At 43.1% G+C, this 27589-nt stretch overlaps 1 protein-coding gene across 3 annotated transcripts in view; it reads left to right on the top strand.

Annotated features, from left to right (window-relative positions):
* LOC126236472 (uncharacterized) overlaps positions 1 to 27589 on the top strand; it is a 51893-nt gene that overhangs the window by 7047 nt on the left and 17257 nt on the right. For 2 of the 3 annotated variants that reach the window (XM_049945825.1, XM_049945808.1), the window contains exon 3: positions 1266 to 1391. In XM_049945825.1, coding sequence (XP_049801782.1) covers positions 1266 to 1391 — 126 coding nt within the window. Of the gene's footprint in view, positions 1 to 1265; positions 1392 to 20912; positions 21041 to 27589 lie in introns of all 3 variants that reach the window. The other variant, XM_049945816.1, reaches the window with a different exon arrangement.

Here is a 27589-nt window from a genome sequence, read left to right as displayed (position 1 = left end):
TGATTCTGTGGAGAACCTCCTGCACTTAGCACAGATAAGGATCTAGCCTTTATCCATGGATGGTGCTCAGGTTTAATTTAGAGTGGAGTACTGACGATTGAATTTTTTTAAATAAGTTTGTACACATCTTATACCAGTGCCATGTTATGTTGCAGTAGTAGTCTAACCAGGGGGCATGACCTTGACCCCTTTGGTTTGACGTGTCTTGAACATCCACTTACTTGAATGAATTTAGTGTCCAAAACACAGAAGTATATGTGGCCTCGAGAGAGTTGGAGCAGACGAGGCGTATTAAAGTTTCAAAATTTCTTAACTCAACCCCTGAATATGCTACAAGCCAGACACTCAGCAAAAAAAAGTCAAATCCATATAGCTGGGCAATGTTTGTCAAAAAGTTAACTTTGATAAGCTTTAATCTGTTACTAATAAAGTTAACTTTGTTAAACATTAAAGCATTACTTTACAGGAGATTTATCGGAAGTTAAAGTTAATCATTAATCAGTAAATCATATGGTAAACTTTGTGTAGCGAGTGTAGTGAAATGAGCCAGTGAATCAAACTCATGTCATTGCTTAAATGAAGCATTTGGTTGCTCCTGTTGCTATCTGTTTGCTTTACAGTAGGTGATATTTTAATGCAGTTTATTTGCATTACTTCTACAAAACTACTATAATAGTTGTGTTTACTTCATTTTAGTTGTGAATTTCTCAATGTATTTTTACAAATTTTATGGTAGTTTGTTTCTCTACTGTTTGTCATGTGTTGTTATGTCAACTCTGTTGCTTTATACAAACATGCTCTACATCATATTTTCCTGTGCACTGATATGTCTCACCATCTTGTTTTCTGTATTAGAATGTCACTTGTAATAGAGAAGAAAGGCAGCAACATGAGCAGCCAGAAGTGCTGCACGTGGATCCCTTGAGGATGGTGTAATAGCAAAACCTGTGTGGGATATTGTGGAGAAAAATCTATTTTTCCTAAGATGAACTTTTCAAATATATCTTACTGTCCAAACATGGACACAAAGAGTAAATATATTGAGATGATATTTTTTAAAGTAATTTACTATTTTACAACTAATATATTATTTTGATCAGTTCAATTTTTATGTAATTCACCTTCTGTGATACTGTACGTACTTCAGTGTTGTTTACCTTTAAACCAAATTACAACAGTGACTTCTTTCAAAACTGCCTGCCCAGATCCTGAAACAAACTGTGAATTCACGATTTCAAAGTGCCGTATTATATTTTTGTTTCCAGATGAGATTGACCTCTGTGATGACTACGGCAGGTTACTGAATGTGAATGATGTGGAGCCATGGAAGAATGGCTTGGAACTACGACTATTTCAGCCTCGAGCTACATACTTTGTTTTTCTTATCAGTCGTAAGTTATCCAAAATTTAGACAATAAATTAATGTACACGTATTTCATTGCAGAAATGAATTTTAAGTCTTCCCACTGACAAATTACCTACCAAAGATAGTACTTTATATGTTTCTGGTTACTGTATCAGGTACTGTGCTGTTCATAGTTTTTATCTCCAATTTTTTTGGCAAAATGACATTCTAATAGTGACTAATATTATTTTCTAAAATACCAGATTTATTTCAATTTGCTTGCTACATTCTGTTTTTGGTGGTAAAATGTAGTGACTAATTGAATAGCTGAGTTTTCAGTTATGTTGTTTCTGGAGAATAGAAAATGTTTATTTTAGAACCTCATTATCATTGCTGTTATAACTGTGAAAACAATGGAATCTTTTCTTTAACCTTAGTAAATCTCTGCATGCACAACTGTTTTAAAAATATCATCTAAACTGAAATGTTTTGCCACATATAATTTCTTTCTTGATCTAAATAGATGAATATAAATGTTCTGGTTGAAATTGTGGTTATTAAAATTTTACAATTTTTTTCATGAAAAATAGCAGCAGTATAGCAGAAACATTATCATGAAACAGTTTGAAATTTACAGTTCTTAAGTCATGGTGCCAGTCATGTAGTGCACAATGCAGCTGTACCAATATTTCACCCCAGTTTGTAATATTCACAGTGGTCCTTTATCTATAGATGTCCAATAACACAAGAGTAAGAAATGTTGGTGAACTGCTCTGTGAAAGTTACAGGTGAATCATACAGTTTTTAAGTGCCTGCTCAGTGACAGTAAAACATAATGCTATTGCGTTATTTTGTCACCTTTAACATGTAAACGTAGCATCATTCATCTTTCAAAGACACTTCCAAGGTAAAGATATGGTTACAGTCCATATGATATTATACATACATGTTCAATAAATATGACATTTCTAGTGTGCACCTTAAAAAATATACAGGGCAAAAGTAAACTGCACCAACAACTTTGTGGAGCTTATCCAGGTGTAATTTGAGTAATTTGTTGTAAGAGACTTTTGGTCTTCAGTGGCTCATTAGGGAGAATCTGATTTGCCACCAGAAGGTGGAGTGTGAGTCTTTGGGGATGCTACCTGCTTGTGGTGCCAATGCATTAGCGTGATCATTGGACAAACTTCGGCTGAGGTTACTGAAGCAGAGCCAGCAGGCAATGTGTCAACAAGTAGCCACAAAAGCCTAAGCAATTTTGATCACAACTTTGTTTCTCTCATGGGAGACCTTTACAGAAATCTTGGAAAACCCGATTAGGCAAAAGGCTGTTGGGCCCCCAAAGTTAGCATCCAGTCACTCATAGATAAGAGTGGAAATGAAGTTGAGGGTAGCAAAGCAAAAGCGGAAATGCTTAACTCTGTTTTCAAATGTTCTTTTGCAAAGGAAAACCCAGGAGTGTTATCTCAATCTAATTCTTGCACCACTGAAAAGATGAGTGAAATAGACATTAGTGTTAGTGGCATTGAGAAACAGGTGAAATCATTAAAGTTAAACAAAGCCCCAGTGCCCAATGGAACCCTTATCAGATTCTGTACCAAATTTGTAGCTCTGCTAACTTTAATCCATTACAGATCCCTCAAACAGGAAGCCCTGCTCAGTAGATGGAAGAAAGGACAGGTCACGGGTCTGTACAAGAAGGGTAGTTGAAATGATCCACAGAACTACTGTACAGTACACCCTTGACATCCATTTGTTGCAGAACTTAGAGCATATTATGAGCTGAAACATAACAAGGAACAGAATGACCTCCTCCATACCTTCCAGCACAGATTTTGAAAACATTGATCATGTAAAATACGACTCATATTTTTCTCACATGACATAATGAAAGCTTTGGATCAAGGCATTTAATCAGATGCTGTATGTCTTGATTTCTGAAAAACATTTGACTCAATATCACATCTACACTTACTGTCAAAAGTATGATAATATGGTGTATCATGTGAAATTTGTGACTGGATGGAGGATTTTTTGGTAGGGAGGAGGCAGCATGTTATTTTAGATGTTGAGTCATTGTCAAGTGTAGAAGTAACTTTAGGTGTGCCCCAGGGAAGTGTGTTGGGACCCTGGATATTCATGTTGTATATTAACATATTAATGATGTTTCAGACAATATTAACCTCAGGCTTTTTGCAGATGATGCAGTGATCTGTAATGAAGTACTGTTTGAAAGAAGCTGCATAATAGTCATTCAGAGTTTGATAAGATTTCAAAGTGATGCAATGGTTGGAAACTTACTTTAAATGTTTAGAAATATGAAATTGTGCTCTTCACAAAACAATAAAACATCCTATGACTGTAATATCAATGAGTCACATTTGGAAACAGCCTAATCATACAAATACCGGGGTATAACCCTTTGTAGGGATACGAAATGGAATGATCACATAGGCTCAGTTATAAGTAAAGCAGGTGGTAGACTATGGTTTATTGGTAAAATAATGGGGAAATGCAGTCAGTCTACAAAGGAGACTGCTTACAAATAATATGTGTGACCCATTCTAGAAAACTGCTCTAGTGTGTGGGATCCATAGCAGATACGACTAACAGAGGTATTGAACATAAATAGTGAAAGGTTCGTTTGATACCTGTGAAAGTATCACAGAAGTGATGAAGAGACTGAACTGGCAGACTGACGAAGATAAACATAAACTATTCCAAGAAAGTCTACTTGCAGAGTTTCATGGACCGACTTTAGTTGATGACTACAGGAATTTTCTGTAACCCCCTACGTATTGCTCACAGAGGGACCCTGAGGAAAAGATTAGATTAAGTACACCATGCACAGAGGCATTTGAGCAATCATTCTTCCTGTGATCCATATGTGAATGGAATGGGAAGAAACCGTAATAACTGATACAGTGTGATGTAATCTCTGCTATGTACTTCAGAGGAGTTTGTAGAGTACATATGGACATGCAGATGTGGAAGTAGATGCAAAAAGTAGCAGACTGAGTGTTGAGTCTAGTGTTAATATTGTTTACCTTTTGTCTTGATTTGACATTTTGTTCTCTAGTTTATTGGACTGGTTGAATTCCCCCGATATCTTACTCATGCATATCTATGAGTGTAGAATGCATACACAGTCAAGGGCTTTTGAGAGGTCCAAGAATACACCACAAAAATTTCTCGTGTGCTTTTAACGTGTATGTCATGAAGCTTGCTGCTGCTGTTTTCGTAGACTTTCCTTTCGTAAATCCATGCTATGCTTCATCCAGGATATTTTGTTTTTCTGTAAATTTTATAACTGTTTTTATAGCTATTTCTACAATTTTTGATGAGGTGGTTGTAATCGTTATAAGTCTATAATTTCCAGAATTCTCTTGCCACTATCTTTATAAACTAGCACTACTTAAATCTTTTCCAGGCATGTTGGGAACATACCCTACTCTGTTACCAAATTTACTAGGAATGTCAGATGTTTTGCTAGTTATTGTGTGCTGTGTTTGATTATTTTTAATTATTTTTACTTGTATTCAATCTGTCGCCTCAATGTTTTTGTTTTTCAGTGTATCATCCTACTATTTTCTTCCTTCTTATGTTTGTACATCTCACAACTGCTTGACTACTGCATTTCTGATATCATCTGTAAAAATCTTTTGAATCTCCTCTAGTATTCTTGACTTCTGTGGTGGCCCATTTCTTACCATATGTTAAATTTTTCTTTCTGTGGATCTTTGGACAAGATATGTTTATGCATAATTTAGGGTTGACGTGAAAGTTTTACAGCTGTCTCCCACATCACCCAAATCATTCATGTGTCTGTGAAAAGATGTGTGTGCAAATCATACAACAACTAAAACCGTCATGCCTTAGCAAAAGATCTGGCAGAGAAACCAAGAAAATTCTGTTCCTGTGTAAAATCGCTGTTCGGGTCTAATGCTTCCATTTAGTCCCTTACTGACCAGTCAGATGTGGAAGTTGAAGATAGCAAAATGAAAGCTGAAGTTTTAAATTTTGCATTAAAGAAATCATTCCTGCAGGAGAATCATACAAACATACGGTTATTTGACCATCAGACTGACTTCTGTATGGATGACTTAGTAATAATCATCCCTGACATAGAGAAACAACTGAATGATTTGAAAGCAAACAAGTCATTAGGTGCGGATGGAATACCAATTCAGTTTTACAAAGAGTACTCTATGGTTTTGTCCCCTTACATAGCTTGCATTTGTCATGAATCTTTCACTGAGCATAAAGTCCCAAGTGACTGGGAAAAGGCACAGGTGACTCCTGTATATAAGAAGGGTAATAGAAAGGACCTCCAAAATTACAGACCAATACCCCTAACTTCAGTTTGCTGCAAAACCCGTGAATATTCTCAGTTTAAATATAAGAAACTTTCTTGAGGCTGAGAAGCTTATGTCCACTAATCAGCATGATTTTAGAAAGCATCAATCATACGATAGTCAGCTTGCCCTCTTCTTACATGATATACAGCAAACTATGAATGAAGTGCAACATGCAGAATTCATACTTCTAGATTTCAGGAAAGCATTTGACACGGTGCCCCATTGCAGACTGTTAACAAAGGTACAAGTGTGTGGAATAAGTTCACAGATATTTGAGTGGCTCAAAGACTTCTTAAGTAACAGAACCCTGTATGTTGTCATTGATTGCGAGTGTTCAGAGACAGGGTTATTGTCAGGAGTGGTCCAGGGAAGTGTGAAAGGACCACTGTTGTTCTCTATGTACATAAATGATATGGCAGACAGGGTGGGCAGCAATTTGTGGTTATTTGCTGATGATGCTGTGGTGTACAGTAAGGTGTCAAACTTGAGTGACTGTAGGAAGATACAAGATTACTTACACAAAATTTCTAGTTGGTGTGATGAGTGGCAGTTAGCTGTAAATGTTGAAAAATGTAAGTGAATGTGATGAGTTGGAAAAACAAACCAGTAATTCAGATATAGCATTAGTAGTGCCTTGGTTGACACAGTTATGTTGTTTAAATATATGAGCATAACATGGCAAAGTGATATGAAATGGACTGAGCATGTGAGAACTGTTGTAAGGGAAGTGAATGGTTGACTTCAGTATATTGGGAGAAATTCAGGAAAGTTGGGTTCACCTGTAGAGGAGACCGCATGTAGGATGCTGGTGCGACCTGTTGTTGAGAACTGCTCAAGTGTTTGGAATCAGTACCAGGTCAGATTAAAGGAAGACATTGAAGCAATTCAGAGGCAGGCTGCTAGATTTGTTACCAGTAGGTCTGAACATCTTGTAAGTGTTATGGAGATGCTTTAGGAACTCAAGTGGGAATTCCTTTAGGGAAGGCGACATTCTTTTCGAGGAACACTATTGAGAAAATTTAGAGAACTGGCATTTGGAGCTCACTGCTGAATGATTCACTCCCACAAACATACATTGCAGGTAAAGATCACAAAGATAAGATATGAGAACTTAGGGCTCATATGGAGGCATATAGACAGTCGTTTTTACCTTGCCCTGTTCGCAAATGGAACAGGAAAGGAAATTACCAGTAGTGGTACAGGGTGCCCTCTGCCATGCACCATATGGTGGCTTATAGAGTATCTTTGTAGATGTAGACATAGATGTATATCATTGCTATATACAGCCTTCCAGTCTTCTGGTCAAAGTAACATTTGCAATATGTTGAGATTTCAGCATTTGCCGGCCTTTTCTCAACAACTACATTTCCAGTTTCTGTTTTCTTATCCTGCAGCACAATTAACTGACCACAGTGATTTGAAATGACTGTGGTTTTTGCACTTTCAGTCTATGGAAAGGTGTCTTTACAAAAAAATAATGTATTTTTGTATCCGATGATTCAGTGCTCTTTGCTCTTTCGGCTGTTAACATGCAGCTTAATGTTATATGTATTTACATCCTGAAAACAATTTGTACAGGTGCTCTGTTCCAATGTATTTATACTTTTTAGTCACCAGCTACTGAAAAGTACAGGAATTCTGTAATATATAGAGGAGGTGTTGAGTCACAGACAGGTGCAGTGAAAAGATCACTAAACATTTACGCTTTTGGTGAAAAGGCCTTCTTTGAAGATAGAAATCACACACACACACAAGCATAACTCACACCCACACACACACACACACATCACTTGAGCACTGTCTCTGGCCACTGTGGCTGGACTCCAGACTGCAACAGCATCGGACAGGAGTAGTAATCTGCAGTATATGGTGTAGGTAGGGAGGAAGAATGGGGCTCAGAAGGGGATGATGCAGGGTAGGGGTAGTGAAGGGTGTACTACTTATGGATGCATGCCAAGGACATGGTGGGTACAGGGTGGGGCTGGTAGGTGCAGAGTCAGTTGGGGGAGGGGGGGGGGAGGAAATGGAGAGAAACAGAAAAGGGCAGTGTGTGTGTTAGCAGAAAAGAAGGCGTGTGCAGTGTTGGGAGTAGGACAGTGAAAGGGGTAGGTAGCTGGAGTACAGGGGTTAGTGAAGACTGACGCCAGCAAGGTTATGGGAAAGAAGGATTTAATGCGGGGAGGGTTCCCTCCTGTGCATTTCAGAAAAGGTGGTTTTGGCAGGAAGAATCAAGATGGTGCAGGCTGTGAAACAGTCACTGAAGTGACGCACGTTATGTTAGGCAGCACGTTCAGAAACTGGGTGGTGGCAGCTGTTGAAGTGGCGGTATTGTACAGTGGTCAAAACAATTAGGGGATCAGTTGAGATATCTAGGTTCTGAAGTATTGTCATCGGCAGAATGAACTAAAATGGTTCGACGTCTTTCTGTCAGTTCTATGGAGTGGAGACAACTACATTATGGTCACCGAGACAGTGGTCATAATGGAAAGTTGCTGCAGAGGGGGTCAGTGTTGACTTATGTTTACTCTACCAAATGAATTACACAAGCAATTGGGTTCAGATAGTGTAGTGAGCAGGTAGTGCAATGCAACAACAACATGACTTACCTGAAGCTATGGCATGGAGAGCCATAGGACGGCTGGAAGCGGGACAGACACAGAGGGAGGCGGCTACAGCTATTGGAGTGTCCCAACGTGTAATTTCCAGGACCTGGACACAATTTTAGACAGCAGGAACCATTAAAAGAAGGCAGGGCCAAGGATGTCCATGAGTTAACTGCCTGTTGAGACAGGAGACTCAGCTGCAACACACGCTCCAGGCAGCAACAGGACGTGCAATATCAACAAAGACAGTCTGAAATCACCTTCAGGAATGTGGCCTTTATGCATGGAGGCCTATGGTGAGTGTCCCATTAAAACTGCAACACTGTTTAGTCTGCAGAAACTGGGAGGAGAAACATCAGGATTGGAGTTGTAACGAATGGCACAGGGTGCTGTTCACAGATGAGTCAAGATTTTGTGTTCAGCCGGACAATCATTGTTCCCTCATCTGGAGAAAATGTGGAAGTCTGAACAATCCTGCTTATGTGCAGGAAACATCACCATATCATGGTGGTGGACGAATGGAGTGGGCAGGAGTCAGCATGGGTGTATGTATGGACCTTTATGCCATTCAGAATGGCGCTTTCACTGCTCGGAGGTATAGAATGACATCCTTCGACCTTTTGTTGTGCCCTATGCTGGTGCTATAGGATATGGGTTCCTTCTGGTGGATGATAATGGTCATCTCCACAGAGCTGCACTGGTGGACAAAATGTTTTAACCTGAGGGAATTGAACAAATGGCGTCCCCAGCTTGTTCACTGGACTTAAACCTGATTGAGCATGTCTGGGATGCACTTGCCAGACGCATTGCAGCCAGACCAGCGCCTCCTGCAATGGTTGCAGAGCCGGATATTACACTAATGGAAGAATGGCGAAATAACCCCTACTGTCCATGCCACACAAGTGTGCAACTACACTGGCCATCAGAGGTGTTCACACACCATATTAGAGGGCAACAAGAACTACTGTTTCACTATTATGGTTGCCCCATGGTGCCTTGCTCTACGTAAACACAATGTAAACATCAAGGAAAGAGTTGAAATGTAAACATCAAGGAAAGAGAGTTGAGACAGCAAAATATTGTACTGTATCACACAAAAATTACAACTGTAACCAATATCTGAATAAAATACGTTTCCATATGTCTATTGCATATGATGTCTCACCTGATTCCCTAAATGTTTTAAGCAGTGTAGCTGCTGCTGTTAGAACTGCTGCCCATTCCATACCAGGAAGTCCCTTTATTACCAAGAAGTCCCTTCCATACCACCTAGTCATCTGTGGGAATCACATCTGTAGTGACAAGCAGTCCCCATTCCAAATTTGCAAGGGTTTCAATGAGGCCTTCACAGCCTGATATTACTTTCCTAACCATCAACAGAAACAAATTTCCTACACTATGTGATCAAAAGTATCCGGACATCCACAAAAACATACCTTTTTCATATTAGATGCATGTGCTGTCACCTACTGCCAGGTACAACATATAAGCGACCTCAGTAGTCATTAGACATTGTGAGAAAGCAGAATGGGGTGCTCCGTGGAACTCACGGACTTCGAACATGGTCAGGTGATTGAGTGTCACTTGTGTCATATGTCTGTACGCGAGACTTCCACACTCCTAAACATCCCTAGGTCCATTGTTTCCAATGTGTTTGTGAAGTGGAAATGTGAACGGACATGTACAACACAAAAGCGTACAGGTTGACCTTGTCTATTGGTTGACAGAGACCCCCGACAGTTGAAGAGGGTTGTAATGCGTAATAGGCAGACATCTATCCAGGCCATCACACAGGAATTCCAAACTGCATCAGATCCACTGCAAGTACAGTAGAGCGTCGATTATCCGAAGTAATTGGGGGACATGGGTGTTCAGAAAACTGGTTTGTTCGGATAATCAAACTGTACATGTTTATTTGCCAAAAAGAAGTACTGTACTGTAAATTTATTCATAAAAACAGGCATCTCTTTTAGTATTACAAAGTAACATACAAAGGCAACTTCAGTAGGAATATATAGTAATAATCTCGTACTTGTCCCTCATAGAAAGGACAACACGTTTACGTTTAAGCACTTTGTATCGTCAAGTTCACTTCTTCACGCAGCAGCACACAAGTGGTCGTAACAGAGAACAGAAGGTGACTGTTTGAACCGTGAGAAGCTCTTCTTGGGGGCGCGCAATCCTTCAAACTACATGGAGCGGCACGCCTCAACTCTAAGCTGGCGCAGCTGTTGCTTTGAACAGCTTTGATGCTGCCGCTACTTCTACTGCCAGTGCCAAGCCGACAGAAATGTGCTGATTGTTGAAACACAGCGACTGGCAGCTTGGCCGGCCAGCAGCGCCTTGTGAAGGCCCCATTAGAAGCAATGTTCCGCCAGCAGTGGCCCAGTGCGGCGACTACTGTGGGAAACTTTGTTTGGGAGTGAGGCGGTAGGGTAGGGTGGGAGAGTAACAGGTGCGAGCGAGTACACAGTTCGGTTAAGCGGTCGTTCGGTTGACCGACGTTCGGATAATCAACGCTCTACTGTACTATGAAAGTTAGGTGGGAGGTGAGAAAACTTGGATTTCATGGCAGAGTGGCTGCTCATAAGCCACACGTCACGCCAGTAAATGCCAAACAATGCCTCGCTTAGTTTAAGGAGCGTAAACATTGGATGATTGAACAGTGGAAATACATAGTGTGGAGTGACGAATTGCGGTACACAATGTGACGATCTGATGGCAGGGTGTGGGTATGGCGAACACCTGGTGAATGTCATCTGCCAGCATGTGTAGTGCCAACAGTAAAATTTGGAGTCGGTGGTGTTATGTTGTGGTCCTGTTTTTCATGGTGGGAGCTTGCACCCCTCATTGTTTTGCATGGCAATATCACAGCACATGCCTACATTGATATTTTAAGCACCTTCTTGCTTCGCACTGTTGAAGAGCAATTCGGGGGGTGGCAGTTGCATCTTTCAACATGATCAAGTGCCTGTTCATAATGCATGGCCTGTGACAGAGTGGTTACATGACAATAACATCCTTGTAATGGACTGGCCTGCACAGAGTCCTGACCTGAATCCTATAGAACACCTTTGGGATGTTCTGGAATGCTGTCTTCATCCCAGGCCTCACTGACCAACATCGATACTTCTCCTTGGTGCAGCATTCTGTCAAGAATGAGCTGCAATTCCCAAACGAAACTTCCACCACCTGATTGAACATATGCCTGCGAGAATGGATGCTGTCATCTAGGCTAAGGGTGGGCCAACACCATATTGAATTCCAGCATTACCAATGGAAGGTACCACGAACTTGTAAGTCATTTTCAGCCAGGTGTCCGGATACTTTTGATCACATAGTGTATATACCTTTTCTTGCCAGTCACCTACCCTCACATATCCAAAGTCTGACCACAAAGGAACATTCCTCTCATGACTCAGTACCACTGAGGACTGGAGCAACTGAATCATAATTTTCACCAGTGTTTCGACTACCACTCATCGTGCCCTAAAAATGAGGAATATCCTATCTTCCTCCCTCCCACAGCGGTATTCTGCCATCCACCAAACCCACACAATATCCTTGTCCATCTCTACTCTCCCCTTGCTCCCAACCACTTGCATCACAGCTCATATCATTGCAATAGACCAAGATGCAAGACCTGTTCCTTGCATCCTCCCATGACCAGCTATTGCAGTCCTGTCACATGCATCTCCTGTCTTATCAAAGCTGTGAAAGTCATATGTGATCTACAAATTAAGCTGCAACTGCTGTACTGCTTTCTATGTCAGCATGACAAGTAACAAACTGTCTGCCAGCACGAGCAGTCACTGGCAAACTGTGGCCCCAAGACAACTGGACCACCCAGTGTCTGAACATGCTGCCTAACATGATGTGCTTCACTTCAATGACTGATTCACAGCCTGCACCATCCTAATTCTCTTTACCAAAACCAGCTTTACTGAATTGCATAGGTGGGAACTCTCCTCACATTAAATCCTTTGTTCCCATAACCCTGCTGGCATCAGCCTTTGAAAGTCTCTGTCCTCCACCTATCTACCCCCTTCCTGGTCCCACTCCAGAACTACACAAGCCTTCTTTTCTGCTAACTCATGCACTCTTCTTTTCTGCTAACTCATGCACTATCTTCTTCCCCTTGTCTGTTTCTCTCCTTTTCTGTCGCCCCCCCTCCTCCCCCCCTAAGGCCACCCGAATCTTCGAATCTGCATCTAGCAGTCCTATCCTGTCCCCACAATGTCCTTGGTACACTGCCACAAGCAGCACACCTACCCCTATCCTGTTATCCTCCCCACCCCTTCTTCCTCCATACCCCTACCACTGATGGCAGACTATTTGTCCTGTCAGTCACACCTGCAGTCCACAGTCGGGCTACATGAGCCAGAGAGAGTGATCATGTGTGTATGAGTAGTGCTTGTGTGAATGTGTGTGTTTTCTGTCTATGAAGAAGGCCTGTTGGCCAAAAGTTTAAATGTTTAGCAGGCTTTTCATTGTGCCTGTCTGTGACTCGGTGTCTCCTCTATATGGTATCAGTCTATCCTTTTCATAATACTGCTGTTATTCCATCCCGGTTTTCCACTATTTACTTCTTTAATAGCTTTGTTGTGTATTACTTCAAGTTCAGTTAAGAAATCTTTTATGCCAGAGATTCGAGAGTGACATTTTGCTAATACTAGGCATTTGCCTTCCAGATAATTTGTGTGAATCAGTGCAGCTTCAAACGACGTTTGTCTACAGTTTTAATTGGGCATTGAACACATTCATTTATACTGAATCCCTGAGCAATGTTACTCCTTCACTTTTATGTTCAGTTCTGCAAGAATAGTACAGTCTATTATAACCCTGTAAATTGTACATCTTTATTTTATTTTCAGTCAGTCCATGCTCATTCATTATGAGACTCACTCTCTTGCTCTGTATCACCATACTGAACATTTTGAAGAAATGTTCAGAAATCAAATTAGTTTACTTTTTTTACCAGTGGATGTCAGAATTCCTGCTCTTTCAATTGTGCAGCTTTTGTTTTCATTAGGGTTCTCCCTTCTTCTGCAATTGTTACTGCTGAGTTTGGCAATAAAAATCATTTTAACATCAAGCATCAAAGCTGACACCTGGAGTCAAATGCTTCAGTATAGCTACTGCACTAGTTACCAACTGTGATTCAATTTCTCTATGAAACTATCTAGAGAAGAAGATCATTTTATGATTGTGCTGGGAGGGGAGGGGGTAGACAATTGTTTGGATTCCAATCCTAAGAATGAGGATAAAACTGAGCGGTGCAACAATTTGCCTGTCTGTACTGATGAGTTATTGAGAGGACAACCTTGGATGTTCGACAGTTTTCGTTGATTGTGTGCTTACTTCACATAGTGAATGAATTTACAGTCTTTAATGTAAAAGTGCATACAGTCTTAAGGGAATTGCAGTAGGCAAGACATATTCCAGTCGTGAAATTACTTATCTGCTCAAACTCAGTGAACATACTTTGTCTTCTACTGTATGTAACAAACAGAAAAATGAGCCAAGTCCATCCAAGACTCACTCTGCCATATACAGAGGTCAGGTTTCAGGACATATAAGAATTTGAGCGAAGCAATACATTTAAAGGTGCCCCAGCTGAGGGTGCTACAATGTGCTGTGCCTCTTAAACTAATGACTTCACTGTTCAGGCAAAGGATCATTTGTCAGTGGGATGAGCCATAGATGGAAGTGAAGAACAACAGTTTTGAACAGTAAAGCCAACTACCCAGCCATTGCACAAATCTTCCCTGCCTCTCTGGCAATATAAAAATGTTATTAAAATTCCTTTACAGGATGTTCTGTCTATTCATGCATAGGTTCCTTCTCTGGTTTGAAAACTGGCCAGTGTTTGCCATGTACAAACATCAGTACATCATATTTTAGAAGGATGTGTATTGTTTGCTGGTATGAGGATGGGTCAAGGGACTAGATACCACTCAAAGAGCCAAATACCTGATAATCCCAAGGCAATGCCTTGGATATTTGGTGTCTCACATTGGAATGCCATAATGATGATGAGGTGTGGAACTAAGGAGAACATGTCAAGCTTTGTCTTACAGCTGTGACATTTTTGCAGAAATAAAGGCAAATTGTGACTCAGTATTCATATGTCTTGCCATTGTGTCTTATTTTTGTATGAGGAACGTTCCAAAAGTAAGAGCACAGGACCTTCTTTTGTCTAATGGCAGACCCAAGTTTGGCAAGAGTGTCACAGTACATGCTGCAATGATGGTCCCTTGCTGGAGGAAATCCAGGAGAATCACACTTTTTGTGTCCCAGAACACTGTGGCCATAACCTCTCCTGTGGAGGGAGACACTTTGAATTTTTTCCTCATTGGTGATCTGGGATGCTTTTATGTCATTGAAGTGGCCTTGTATTCTGGGATAAAGTGGCGAACCCATATCTCATTGTCTGTGATGATTATGAACTCATTTTCCTCTTACACATACCGCATAAAGTGATCGAAGCCGATTTCTGTTCTTGCACTCTTGTGATCCAGGGTGAAATTTCTCAGCACCCCTCAGGCAGACACTTTTTGGTAATGTAATACATCTTGGAGCATATGATGGGCTTGAACACGGCTGATACGCAGTGTCAACACCACACCTGACACCGCTATGCGCCTGTCTGCTAACACCGTGTTCTGTACTCTAATAATGTTGTTTTTATTCGTGGATGTGGAGGGCACCTTCTTTGACTTTCATCCTCCACACTCATTCTCTGAACATGCAACACCAGTGACTAACCGTTTGACAAGACATGACCTCTTCACCAAACATGGTCTGTAGGTGTTCATGGATAATGGACACACTAATCCCACATGACCATTCATACCGGATAACAACTTGCATTTCCATTGGTAACCATGTTGTCAGAACACTTTTGTCTGCCATAGTGATGTGTACTCAGATATCCTTAGGTACACATGTCTGCTGCTACTCTTTCTTCTTCGGGACTCTGCATGTGTTCTTTCTCCTCCACTGATGCCCCTTCTGTCATTGAACAAGCAATGGGCGTAGATCCATAACATTATGGCATGGAATAATAATGGGTAGAAATTAGAAAATTTTATTAAAACTCATTCACATTGCAGCATGAAAGTTAGGCCATGTTGTAAATACAGGCAGAAGCAGGAAGCGTGCCAGTATGTCGCAAATGGATCAGGTCATCGTAACTTTACGACACTGTCTGCCGAGTGATGATACACATATATCATAAAGGAGACTGTCTAAGAAAACCAAATGAAGTGAGACAAGCATATTCATTAGCTTCTAAGACATGTTGCTAGAAACCCTGTCTCTTTCACAAGAGCACACAGCAAGGAACTGACACAGATGATCAGCGCCTTTTAAGTAAATAGGAGAGAATAAGGAGGACACATGCAGTCTGTTTGAAATGAACCTCGTGTCATAGCCTGACACTAACTCCCTTTAAATAAAACAGCTCTCCAGCTCTTGTCATGGGTTGATCATTGGGATTGATGGCATTCATAGTAATAGCACTCGATTCCATGATTATGATACTGTGGTGAATCTATGTCCTAGATGCTTCAGCACAGCCTTATAATCTAGTCAAAGATTATATGATACAGCCTTCCCCAAAATTTATATGAAATGTCTGATACCACCTTTTTTTTATATGCATCCGGGTAGTTATCGGACAATTTCGTGCTTCCTGAGGCCTTGTATGTGTGTCTTTATATATATCATTCTGTCCTACTTGATAAAAAACTTTATCTTCATTGCGGTGTATGGAATGTTCTAGAAGATCGTGTGTTTGTCATAATTATCTGTGGATTGTTGTCATTGATAAAATTATGTACATATATTAAATTAAGTAACTAAACAAGAAATTGAAGCAATAAGTCCTTAGAAATATATAACTAGAGACTTCAGAGATGTTAGAATGAAAAATCAATGCTTATAATTAGCAGAATGGTAATCTAAAGATCCAGTAATAGAAAACATCTTTATCTTGAGAATAAGCTTAAAAGTTATTGCCAAGCGAATTATTTTCATTTTTTTTATTTTTATGTCTTCCTCTGCAATTAATAGCAAGGCTTACAAAGAACTAACTTAGCAGTGATCGTAGGTAAGCTTGAATGTGGGGAGCATGTGATCACTCGACGGAGTGCGTGAGACCGGAGTAGAGGGCGAGGTCGGAGAAGAGCTCGACGATTGGAGCTGGCACTCGACCGAGTGTGTAAGTCCGACGTGGAGGGAGTGGTCGGAGCGTCGTGAGCCACGACAGTGAGTGGCGTGGTCGTGGCCTGAAGGGGGGTCGAAGTGGGCTCGACATGAGCAGGCTTAAGTCTGTTGAGAGAGACTGTAAGAGCTGAATCTTTTATCTGGATGTCATAGGTGTTGGCTGAGCGCCGGAGAACTTGGTACGGGCCGGTATATGAAGGTTGGAGTGGAGCACGGACAGTGTCATCTCGGAGCATGACGTATTCACAATTATCCAGAGATTTCGGGATGTGAACCTTAGGGCGGGAGTGGCTGGCAGGCAGAGGGATATGGAGGTTGGTGAAGTGGCGTCAAACGCGGTCCACGAAGGAAGGTAAGTCAGACTGAGGGAGAGGGCCGACAATGTCAATATGAATATGCTGGAAACGTTCAGGAAGGATCGGAAAGGCGCCGGGGGGGGGGGGGGGGGGTGTGAAGCCGCTTGTGGCTTGTGTAGTTTTCAGCGTTGGCACGCGACGCAGGAGCGTGCCAATTGCTGGCAGTCCTTGTTGACATTTCTCCACACAAAGCGCTCCACTACGAGGCGGGTGGACGCACGAACACCGGGGTGGGCTAAATTAAGCAGTGCGTTGAAGACAGCTCGACGGAGCATGGTTGGGGTGAGGGGGCGTAACGTGCCCGTACTGTCATCGCACCAGATCTCACCAGAAAAGCCGGGGAAGGTGGTGCGAACAAAGTGTAGTGAAGAGGTAGAGTCTGAAATCAGGTTCTGTGTGTCCTCTTTAGCGGGTTGGAGGTTAGGCAGTTCAGAGAGGTCTAACAGCAAATGAACTTTGACAACTCGTGAAAGGAAATCAGCGTTGACTCATGAAAGGAAATCAGCAACTATATTGTCAGCATCCTTTATGTGTCTGACATTGATGGTGAACTGAGATATGAAGTCCCTGTATCTGAAGCGGCGAGGAGGCGGGTCAGCTGGCGGGATGGTAATGGCCGCAGCCAGGGGTTTGTGGTCTGTTAAAACATAGAAACCGCATCCGTCAACGTCAGTCTTAAAATGCTTGATCACTTCGTAGACCGCGAGCAACTCCCTGTCAAACGCAGAATATTTCCGTTCTGTCAAACGCTGAATATTTCCGTTGTGCATTGGTGAGCTTGTGCGAGAAGAACTGCAGAGGCGAAGTTAGGCCGTCAACTGTCTGGCTAAGGATAGTGCCGATGGCAGTAGCGCTTGTGTCTCTGGTGATGAAAAGCTGTGCATTGGGATGAGGATGCGTGATGGTGCAGGCCTCGGCAAGAAGATTTTTGAGGGCAGTGAAAGAGGCAGTCATAGCAGGGGTCCATGGAATGGGCCGAGATCCAGAAGTGTTGGTGCCTGCCAAGGCGTCCATCAGTGGAGCCTGAATCTCTGCAGCCCGAGGTAGATGACGGCGATAATAATTAACCGTTCCCAGAAAGCGCCGGAGCTCTCTGAATGACGAAGGTCTGTGTAGGTTTAGTATTGTTTGTATTTTGTCAGGGGGCAGTGAAATGCCATCGGCAGAGACCCAAAAACCAAGAAAAATGACAGCGGTTTGATGTAGCTGCAATTTGTCCTGGTTGGTCTCGATGCCTGCTGCCCGGAGAGTGTTCATAACAGTTTGCATAATTCGAATGTTGTCCTCGATGGATGAGCTGAACACAAGAATGTCATCAAAATATGCAAAGCAGAGTTTTAGTTCGAATAGCACTTCCTTGATGAAGCATTGCCAGGTCTGGGTTGCGTTTTTCAGATGGAAGGGCATGAATCGAAACTGAAATAACCCGATCGGGGTGGTGATTGCTGTCTTTTCGATGTCTTCAGGTGCCAAGGGGATCTGGTGGTAGGCCCATTTGCAATCAATGACAGAGAACATGGTCACACCTGTGAGGGAACTGGTAGAGTCGTAATGTTAGGTATGGGGTAGGTGTCCATAATTTTTTGTGCGTTTAGTTGACGGTAGTCTCCGCACATGCGCCACGACCCGTCTTTCTTGGGTGTCATGTATATGGGCGTAGACCAGCTACTGGCAGAGGGTTCAATGATGCCGGAGCATAGTTGTTCAGAAATCTGTTTTTTAAGGTCGGAGAGGCGCTCGGGACAAAGTCAACGTGGTTTACTGGAGATCGGGGGGCCTGGTGTGAGGCAAAGCTTGTGAACTTTGCCGTTGGTGACGACGGAATTGTTGCCGGCAGCACAGGAGACGGTTTGTTCACGATGTGTGGTGGGCGGGGCAGGGGAGTCGCGGTTGAGGTGTTCGGAGCCACTCGGCAGATCCGACGGGAGCCGAGGCAGCGAAGTGTCCCAGGAGTCAATGTGACAAGTTGGCCGCCGGTCCGACGCAGTGGCACCGTGGTCGCGTGAGCTCGGTAGTGCTCTTGAAGCGTTAGTGAGTCTATTGTCCAAGGGCGCGGCCTGTGGCAGCACAGTCGGGGACGAAAAACTTGGCGCGAGTGCACTGTTTGGGTTGTCAGTGGCGGTCGCAAGTCGGTGAGCAGGAGCCGAAGTTGCATAGTTTGAGGTGCTGTCCGCGAGGGATGGGGTAGGATCTGTCAGTTCGGGAACACGTGACGCTCATCGCACATACACACTTGTGTCCAGCCAAGTGTCAAACTCTGCCGTGTTAGGAGGGTGTGGCCCTGCGGAACTGTCAGTACACGTTATGGCAGTCTTGATAGCAAATTTGCGAGGGGTAGCAGGAGGTAAACACACGGAAGCTCGATTGCTGGGATTGCAAGCAGATTCGGCACACTTACTGACCTTGCTTTGTCCTTGCTATAGTGTCTGTAATTCCTTTGCTGCATCGGAGAGCTGGAGCTGTGTTTCGTGGAGCCAGAGGGAAAGCTCAAAGTTTTCCTTGTGTAACGTTGTCGACAGAGACAAGCATGTATGGATGAGATGAGCCCGGACCAATGTGTCCGGGGGGGGGGGGGGGGTTGGTCGACGGAGCACAGGGGAAGTGAGTCTTGGACAGATGGTGAACCACAGTGTTTCGCACTAGGTCCGGTGAAAGTTTGTGGTGTCACAAGAAGTCAATACCTAGTATTGGCTCGTCAATTTCCCACACTAAAAAAGTTCACTCGAGTTTGCAGTTTACAGAGAGTGAGACGTGTGAGGTTGAACCCGAGCATTTTAGTTTAGTTGAATTCACGGCTTGCAGTGAAGTATGATGAGAGCGGATGTTCAACGACGCTACTGATGTGGACAGCAGTGAAACATCGGCGCCTGTGTCCACTAGAAAAAGGTATACTGACGAAATGTCTTTAATGTAAAGTCGTCCACAATTATCTGGTCGTTCCCGGACAGAATGGAGCACTGGGGGGTTCCTGTCATGTTGTGCACAGCAGGCGTCACCCGAACCTACCTGCAATTGGCGTTTGGGATGTAGTAGGGTGGTCTACAGTTCCATGCCGCCTCACCAAATCATATATGGAAGTGACAGTGTGGGTAGTGCAGTAGCATTTCCTGTAGAAATTTCGTTGCCAGTGGCGATGGCTGAGGTTCGGTGGCCGCAGCAGGTTCGGTTGCAGGAGGGGGCGTGACCACGGGAAGAGCCGGTGAAGTCTCAGTTGTTTGTTTACTGCTTCCCGGGGCGAGCGGAACAGTCAGAACAGTACGGCCCTGGCCGCGTCTGGCCGCAGGGCGATGAGCCTGAACCTGAGACTTGTCAGGCAGGCAGTGGCTGGCGAAATGGAGCAGTGATGCATCGTGTAACTTGTCAGCAATCGTCATTCTTTGCTCGACAGGTTCAGGACGCCTTTAAGCCAGAGCAAAGCGGATGTGAGGAGATAGTTTATCTGACCAGATGGTGAGGAGAGCTGCATCAGAGAATAGATCTACGCTGACCAGGGAATGTATCCATCTCCAGAGCTGGGAAGGTTTGTCATTGCCTAGTTGCTCGATGTGGAGCACTTGCCGTATTGCTGCCTCAGTTGAGCGTGCAAGCCTACGTAGAACTGTCGCTTTGGCTAGAGTGTACTGGGTAGCTGAGTCCAGGGCGTTGACCAGGTCAGCAATCAAGTCCTCCTGGTCGTGCAGGTGGGCGATAAGGCATAGAAATCTGGTTGACTCGTCAAGTTTGTAATGGTTGAACACTTCATCCACAATTTTGAACCAGGTTGTTGCCCTGTCGGGATTAAATGGCGGCAGCATCGGTAAGTGTTGTAGAATGTTCGGAAGAACAGGTTGAGTTGAATTCGTCGGGGCATGCCTGAAACAAGCTGTTGTTGCTGTAGTATTCCAGGAAAGTGTTCCTCCAGGGGATGTGGCGATGACAGCTGGTCGGGTGGCAGCGCGAAAGTGATGCATTGTGGTTGATCGTGATCCATCGCGACGCGGAAGGCCGACACGTGTGAAGCACTGTAATGTGTTGATTGCAGTTGCGGAAGCTCAACATGGTGCGGGTGTTTTCGGATTGACGCGTTGCGGAAGACCAACGTGGATGAGGCACCGAGATGTGCCGAGAGCGGTGGCGGAAGCCCGACTGAAGCCGGTGCGGGGGCGACAGGTGAGAAAAAGTTCAAAGTTTGAAAACATATGCAATTGAGCGGAAAGGTTGATGTATGATCAGAGTCAGAGCCACCTGTGTTGCAGGGAGGCTGCGGAGGTGCGAGCTGTCCAGAAGTGCAGTCTGGAAAATGTTGTCAAACGTCGGACGGAATGTGTGAATGTTCACTGTTCATAGTCTATCCACTCAAAACGGTGTGCGGATGAGGTGAATGTCGTGGCACAAAACACTGAGGCATAGCAGTGGGACGGAGATGGAGGTCAGGCACAGATAACAAGCTATTGTTCCTGTTGCAGGCAGAGGTATTGAAGCAGGAAGGCATGTGCTGATGCTAAACCGAGGCAGGCGCTCGTGTGGTCGGATGCTGAGGAGGTTGAGCTGTGAACAAAGCAGTTCCGGCCACGTGGCAGGAATCCGCATGGTACTGCACGGATTGTGGCATGGCAAATCGTTGTCCTGGCGGTGGTAGGTTGTCCAACGAAGCATTTGCAAAAATCAGCAGTGGTCCCGCACTGCACAGAGATCTGTAAGAGGTAACTGCACTGTCGATGAGGGAGGGCACATGTGGTAGGAAAAAAGGTGTCTGATAGCCAGAGTCAGGCACACTCCCAATCTCACTTACTGTTGCAGGCTTGAAAACGTTCTGCGAAATCGGCGTAATCGTCGAGTGAGAGGCATCGTGTTGCAGTCCTGGCGGGTGTACATTGCCCGCAACATGATGCATGTCAATCACAAAATCCGGCGTTAAGCGTCTGGCTGAAGCCATTGTTCAAATGCTGTGTCAAAGTAACACACGCGAAAATAACCGATGTGGAGGCCGCGGACACAGTAAAACAGTGAAAACGGAAGACGTTATCATGTCGGGGTCACCAGTGAGGGAGGAGTTCGGGTCGGTTACACCAAACAAAACTCCCATTTTGCAGTAGTTCATTTATTCACCTCTTTACACAAGCAAGCCTTACAAAGAACTAACTTGGTGGTTTCACCCAAAGATAATCTTAGTTTAGTTCAAAGACGATACTCAGATTGATGTTGTTGTCGACCTCATCGGTGCCACAAAGTATTGGTATATTAGTAATGTAATGAGGGGAATGATGTTAGGTAGGGACTGGTTAGGGAACCTGTCTTTTCTTACTGTGGAGGAAGTGTATGAAAGAGACACACAGTCAGCAAGGTTTGTAATGTAAGTTGTTTTTGATTTGAAATAACAGATGCAAGTAAATACTCAGTTATATTTATGCAGAAAGGTTGATTGTATGTGAAGTGTGACATCTTTTGTAATTAGCCAACATGCCAATAATCTGCATCTTGTTGGTAATTAATGTGAAGAACATGAACCTTGAAAATAGGAAGTAAACTGGGGAATGTTTTTAGTAAATTAATAACTATACCTATACACCACTACATACTTGTACACTGTTGAAAGGTAATGGGAAGTGAAAACTGTTTACTTCTGAACTTACCAAATTTTTTTTTTACTTACACTGAAAGGTAAGTCAGGACGGCATGTCTGAACACTTGATGGTTGATTATTCAGCACTTAAAAGGCTTTATAAATTGAACTACTTATTGTATCAGACTATACACTTGAGTCATGTAACTATTCTGCTACTGTTTCTGAAAATCTAATAGAGGTGGGAGTTATTTTGTTACTTTTCTGAAAACATGATGAGGTATATAAGTTTGTGAAACATGTAACCCCAGATAGGAGAGTTTATACTGAATTCGTCTTCTGCTTGATGTGCACCAAGTGTTACAACCATACAGTGACTTACTGAAATGTGTAATGATCAACATTTATCTGTACAGAACTTCTAATTTTGAAGTGCTTCAACACAACCATATCCCCCACAATGACTTGTAAATATCTTAGTGGTATTGCATTTTTTCTTTGATATTTTGTTATTTATGTAACCAGGTATGAGTATGGGGGTGATTCTTGAAAAATACTAATTGGTACAAAGACTACTTTGCCATTGAATACTATACCCACACTCCATAAACGCTGCATAACATTTTATGATTTTTGTAAGTACCTTGAAGATACTGTAATATATGTATACTATTCTTTGTGTCTGAACTACTTGTAAACAGTCGAGAATGCACCATGAAATGTTACAAAGATGTCTATGACCCAGAACTCTGAAACAAATAAATCCTATCTTCACTGAAGTGTGTGAAAGATATCAGGAGAATTATTGAAATCTGTGGGCACTTGTTTCCCAAAATTTGATACATAATATCACCTGTGTACAGTGCATAATTTTGTGTATTACCTAAGTGGACATTTTCCAATTCTATCTATATTTAAGTGAATTTTCAGGCGTAAATAGTATGTAAATTTCAGACAACCCCATGATCTGGAGAGAACATTTTCATTTGTGTACTTGAAGAGTTAGTTACTTGACATGTTTATATGGACATTCATCATAGTGCTTATAAATAGAAGTTATTTCATTGCTGTTGTATATTATCCTCAACCATGAGTTTAACCAAATTGATAGTGAACTTAGCTGTGTGTTTAAACACACTACATGATATTCCCAATTGAAGTTGTGCCATGTTAGCACACAGGACTTACATTTGAACTGGTTTCCAAACAGAAGAAATTCAAGCAATGGATTGAAGGAGATCCTCAAAAACCAGATGAGTAATTTTTATTTATAATTACCACTAGACCTGGCTAACAATATTTTAAATCTGTGATCATTTATTACAATTAACGGTCTTCCAATTGTGCATAACAAAGGACGGCGTTAAAAGGTGTCATACAAAATTGCTTTGACCGCATAGAATGCTCAAGCAGTCAAAGAGAAAAGATTTGTACTGGTGGCCCTGATCCATGGTGATGGATGAAGAGCAGTCACAACAGGTGACTCAGCAGGTAATGAATGCTCGAGCTACAGTATCTGTCGAGATACCGTTCGAAGGGGCCATTTCTATCCACCGTGTTATGCAGTAAATGACTAACAGAACATAGCAGTGGCCGTTAGAGGGGGTGGGCAGCCAGGGAGGTCCCTACGTATGTGTTTAAAACATCCCTTTGGAATCGCAAAGTGTCCAAGAGGCAGCTGAGAGTGCTGACCAACATTAGTATGCTGGCATGATACACATGGTTGAGACAACTCATAGCAGTCTTTCTTAATATCTGGCCAGATGAAATGTTCAGTGATGAGGCGAATCATCACTCTGATGCTAGGGTGAGCTATTCCATGTAGCGAAGAAAAGATAGTCTGGTGAAGAGGAAGAGGTATGAGTGGCTGTGGTGTGTTTGTTGACATATCACAGTGAAAGAGCACGGTCAGATGTGTAGGGTGGTGGAGCTGTTTCTAGTTAGTAAATGCACCTCAAGATCTGTTGTTTGTAGTCACATAAGTTCTGCTAGGTCAAAAAGGCTTGTAATAGTATGAATGTGTGACATGTAGTCTGCTGCAATGTTATCCGCACCTTTCATGAAACGGGTGTCTGTCATACATAAGCTGATGAATTCCATCTGCTGAAATCAGTGTAGAGGGAGGTCACTGGCAGGATTAGGTAGTGTTTCAATGAGAGGACAGTGGTACATGTAAATAGTATGCCACATGCCTCGGTAGCCTCTCAAAAATGGCATGTGGCTTCGCAGACAGCAATAAGTTCCCTATCAAAGGCGAACCACATATGCTGAGAAGCAGACAGTTTTTTGGAAAAGAAGTGTAGCGACTGAGAGGTCTTGCCTACATGTTGTTGCAGCACAGCACTGATCACGATATTGCTTGCATCAGTATAGACTGAAATTGGGGCGTCGATGCTGGAAAGAGCTAGTGTGACTGCATTAGCGAGATCCATTTTCAAGTTGTTAAAGGCTCGAGTTGTGCCTTGGGACCACATCAGTTCGTGATTGCCTGAGGTACGCTTGCCTCGTAAGGCGTCAGTTAGGGGCATCTGAAGAGAGGTGGCATGATGAATGTGGTGCCTGAAAAAATTGATCATGCTCAAGAAACACTAGAGATCACGAAAAGCGATGGGCAGTGGTAAGCTCATAATGTGACTGATGTGTTCAGACGTGGGACATATGCCTTTAGAGTTCACAGTGTGGCCTAGGAAAGTAATTTCTGTCAGACGCAACTGTGATTTGTCATCATTTATCTCTACACCATTATCTGAGAGTACGAGGAGAACTTGGAAAAGGTGCTGCTCATGTTCTTTAGCTGGAAAAAATTAAAATGTCATCGAGATAAGCATTACAAAATGGAAACTGGAGAAATAAAGAGTCAACAAAACGTTGCCATGTCTGAGCTGCATTTTTGAGTCCGTAAGGCATAAAGCAATATTCAAACAAGCCAAAGTGAATTATAAAAGAAGTTTGAGGAATGTCATCTTTGTACGTTGGAATCTGGTGATGTGCCTTACAACGGTCAACGATGCAGAAATGCCGAGCACCACATAATTGCAATGCAAAATCTTGAATGAGAGGGATGTAATTGTCAAAATGGTGTGAGCATTGAGCCTGCATTAATCCTCTCAAAGTCTGAAAGTTGAGTCCTTTTTGGAGATGAGATGAATAGGTGATGACCAAATGCTAGCAGAAGGCCATACGATCCCTAAGCTTAACAATTCCTGAATGCAGCGCAAAGTTTCTTAACCAACAAGTAGCATGCTTTCGCATGGACAGGAGGTCCTTTGGTGATACGTAGCCTATTGCAAGTTCATTTCTAATAACCTTAATGCGTGCTCTCTATGGATTTGAAGTAACATGAGCAGTAGGCATTCTGGGGTGTGGGACAATGTCACACACAGAGTAGGGCTGTCCTGAAGTGTAGGCAAGGAAGGCTGACTCCTGTTGAGAGCGATGTGGGCATGGTCCGTGTCAGCTGTGGGTGCAGAGGCCAGATCGGCTACCGTGTGGCACGGTCACTTGATGAGGTGAGCATGCTTTGTACTGGCAGTGGGTCTGTTGGCATAGACTTGTATAGGCTTGGAGGGAGAAAACTGCAAACTGTTGCAAAGGTGGTGGTGTCTGCCTCGGTAGCGGATGTGTTGTTGAAGCTCTTAGTTGTGGAGGAAGAAGTTTGCTCGCCATGTGAGCAGGATGGCAGTTCAACATGAACCTTCTTAGTGATAGCCATGGCTGTAGTTGTGGGATTTGGGTGTACAACATGTGCAGTAATGGGTGTCCATGATGGGAGTTTAGCAGTGTTTTTCCATGCACATACCAGTTCCACTGACATGTTGATGATGAGTGCTTGCAGCGATGCATTTCCTGCACATACAGGTAGAGCTGTGATGTCAAGTCACTGGTTGAGCAGTGAATTCACAAAGTCAGAAGTGAGACACATGAGTTCAGCTAACTGTGGCAGAGAGGCAGTAGTCATCACCCTTGAATGCATAGGCATTGTTATGAAGGAGCCCTCAATGTGTTGATTGGAGGAATATTGTAACAGTGTGGCCATTGAAAGGTCTGGAGAGTCGGTAGTGTCACAGGAAGTCTACGCCTAACACAGGTTCATCGATGTTAGCCATGTTAAATGTCCAAAGAAAACCAAATGCTGGTTGAAATTTGGGATTCAAATGAGTAGTGTCATAGACCTTAAGCAAAGAGTTGTTAGCCACTCACAGAGTCAGGACAGAAGGTGGAGGTGACACAGTAGACAATTCCAGGGGTAGAAAACTAGTATCTGCACCAGTGACGGCCAGGAAGAGCATGTCATGATGAGGTCATGAATGTACAGTGTGCCTGACAGTAGTTGTTTATTATGAGATGACTTGCTGATATAGGCACCCTGTAGGATGTTCGTAAGATGATGTGCATAATTTATCCCTCGGGGCAAATTTGGGTCCCATGAGCAAGGCAGGTGGCACTTTGAACCGCATCCCTGTGGTTGACATGATACTAACACAGAGGTTACAAGGAGTGTGACTGCTAACCAGGGGTAACATCTGTCTTTGCAGCAATGGACCCAGTTGAGGCTGTGTTGGAGGGCAGGCGAGCTGTAGTGGTGGGGGCAGTAGGCTTTCTACCACCACCTTCAGGTACCACTTGATTGAGGTTGTCAACTGGCATGACCTCCTGTGGCCATGTGTGAAACTGCATACTGAAGTGTTTACAGGATTGCCAACCATAGGTGGCGTTGATGAAATCACCATTAAAATGTTTTTATTGGGTCATTACCATGAGATGAGAGTTGTAGGCAGATGGCTGACAGTATTTTAACTATCCAAAGTGACCACAGAGCTTTGCCGGATAGGCATGAAATGTCTATTTGTGTTCTAATCTTTTGCCAAAGTTGAGAAGGTGTGAGCTTGCTGAGTGATACTCCAGGCACTATGTTTGAATTGCCTGTTGCTGGGTTCTTGACAATTGTTCAAGAATTGTGGTCCCTCAACAGTGCCATAGGGATGAGATCAGACATCTAATACATATGCTCATGCAGAGCTGTAACCAATGTGATGAACCATGTTTCATTCGATAGGATGCCATGGACATTCAGGATGCCCACTAGAGAAAACCATGTCTTTGGGGGGCCTTAGTGATTCGTGGCAGTCATGGTAAATGTTCCAAGAAAGATGGCA

Source organism: Schistocerca nitens, chromosome 1, assembly GCF_023898315.1.
Source record: "Schistocerca nitens isolate TAMUIC-IGC-003100 chromosome 1, iqSchNite1.1, whole genome shotgun sequence".
Taxonomy (NCBI): Eukaryota; Metazoa; Arthropoda; class Insecta; order Orthoptera; family Acrididae; genus Schistocerca; species Schistocerca nitens.
This window is presented reverse-complemented; position numbering and strand designations above follow the sequence as displayed.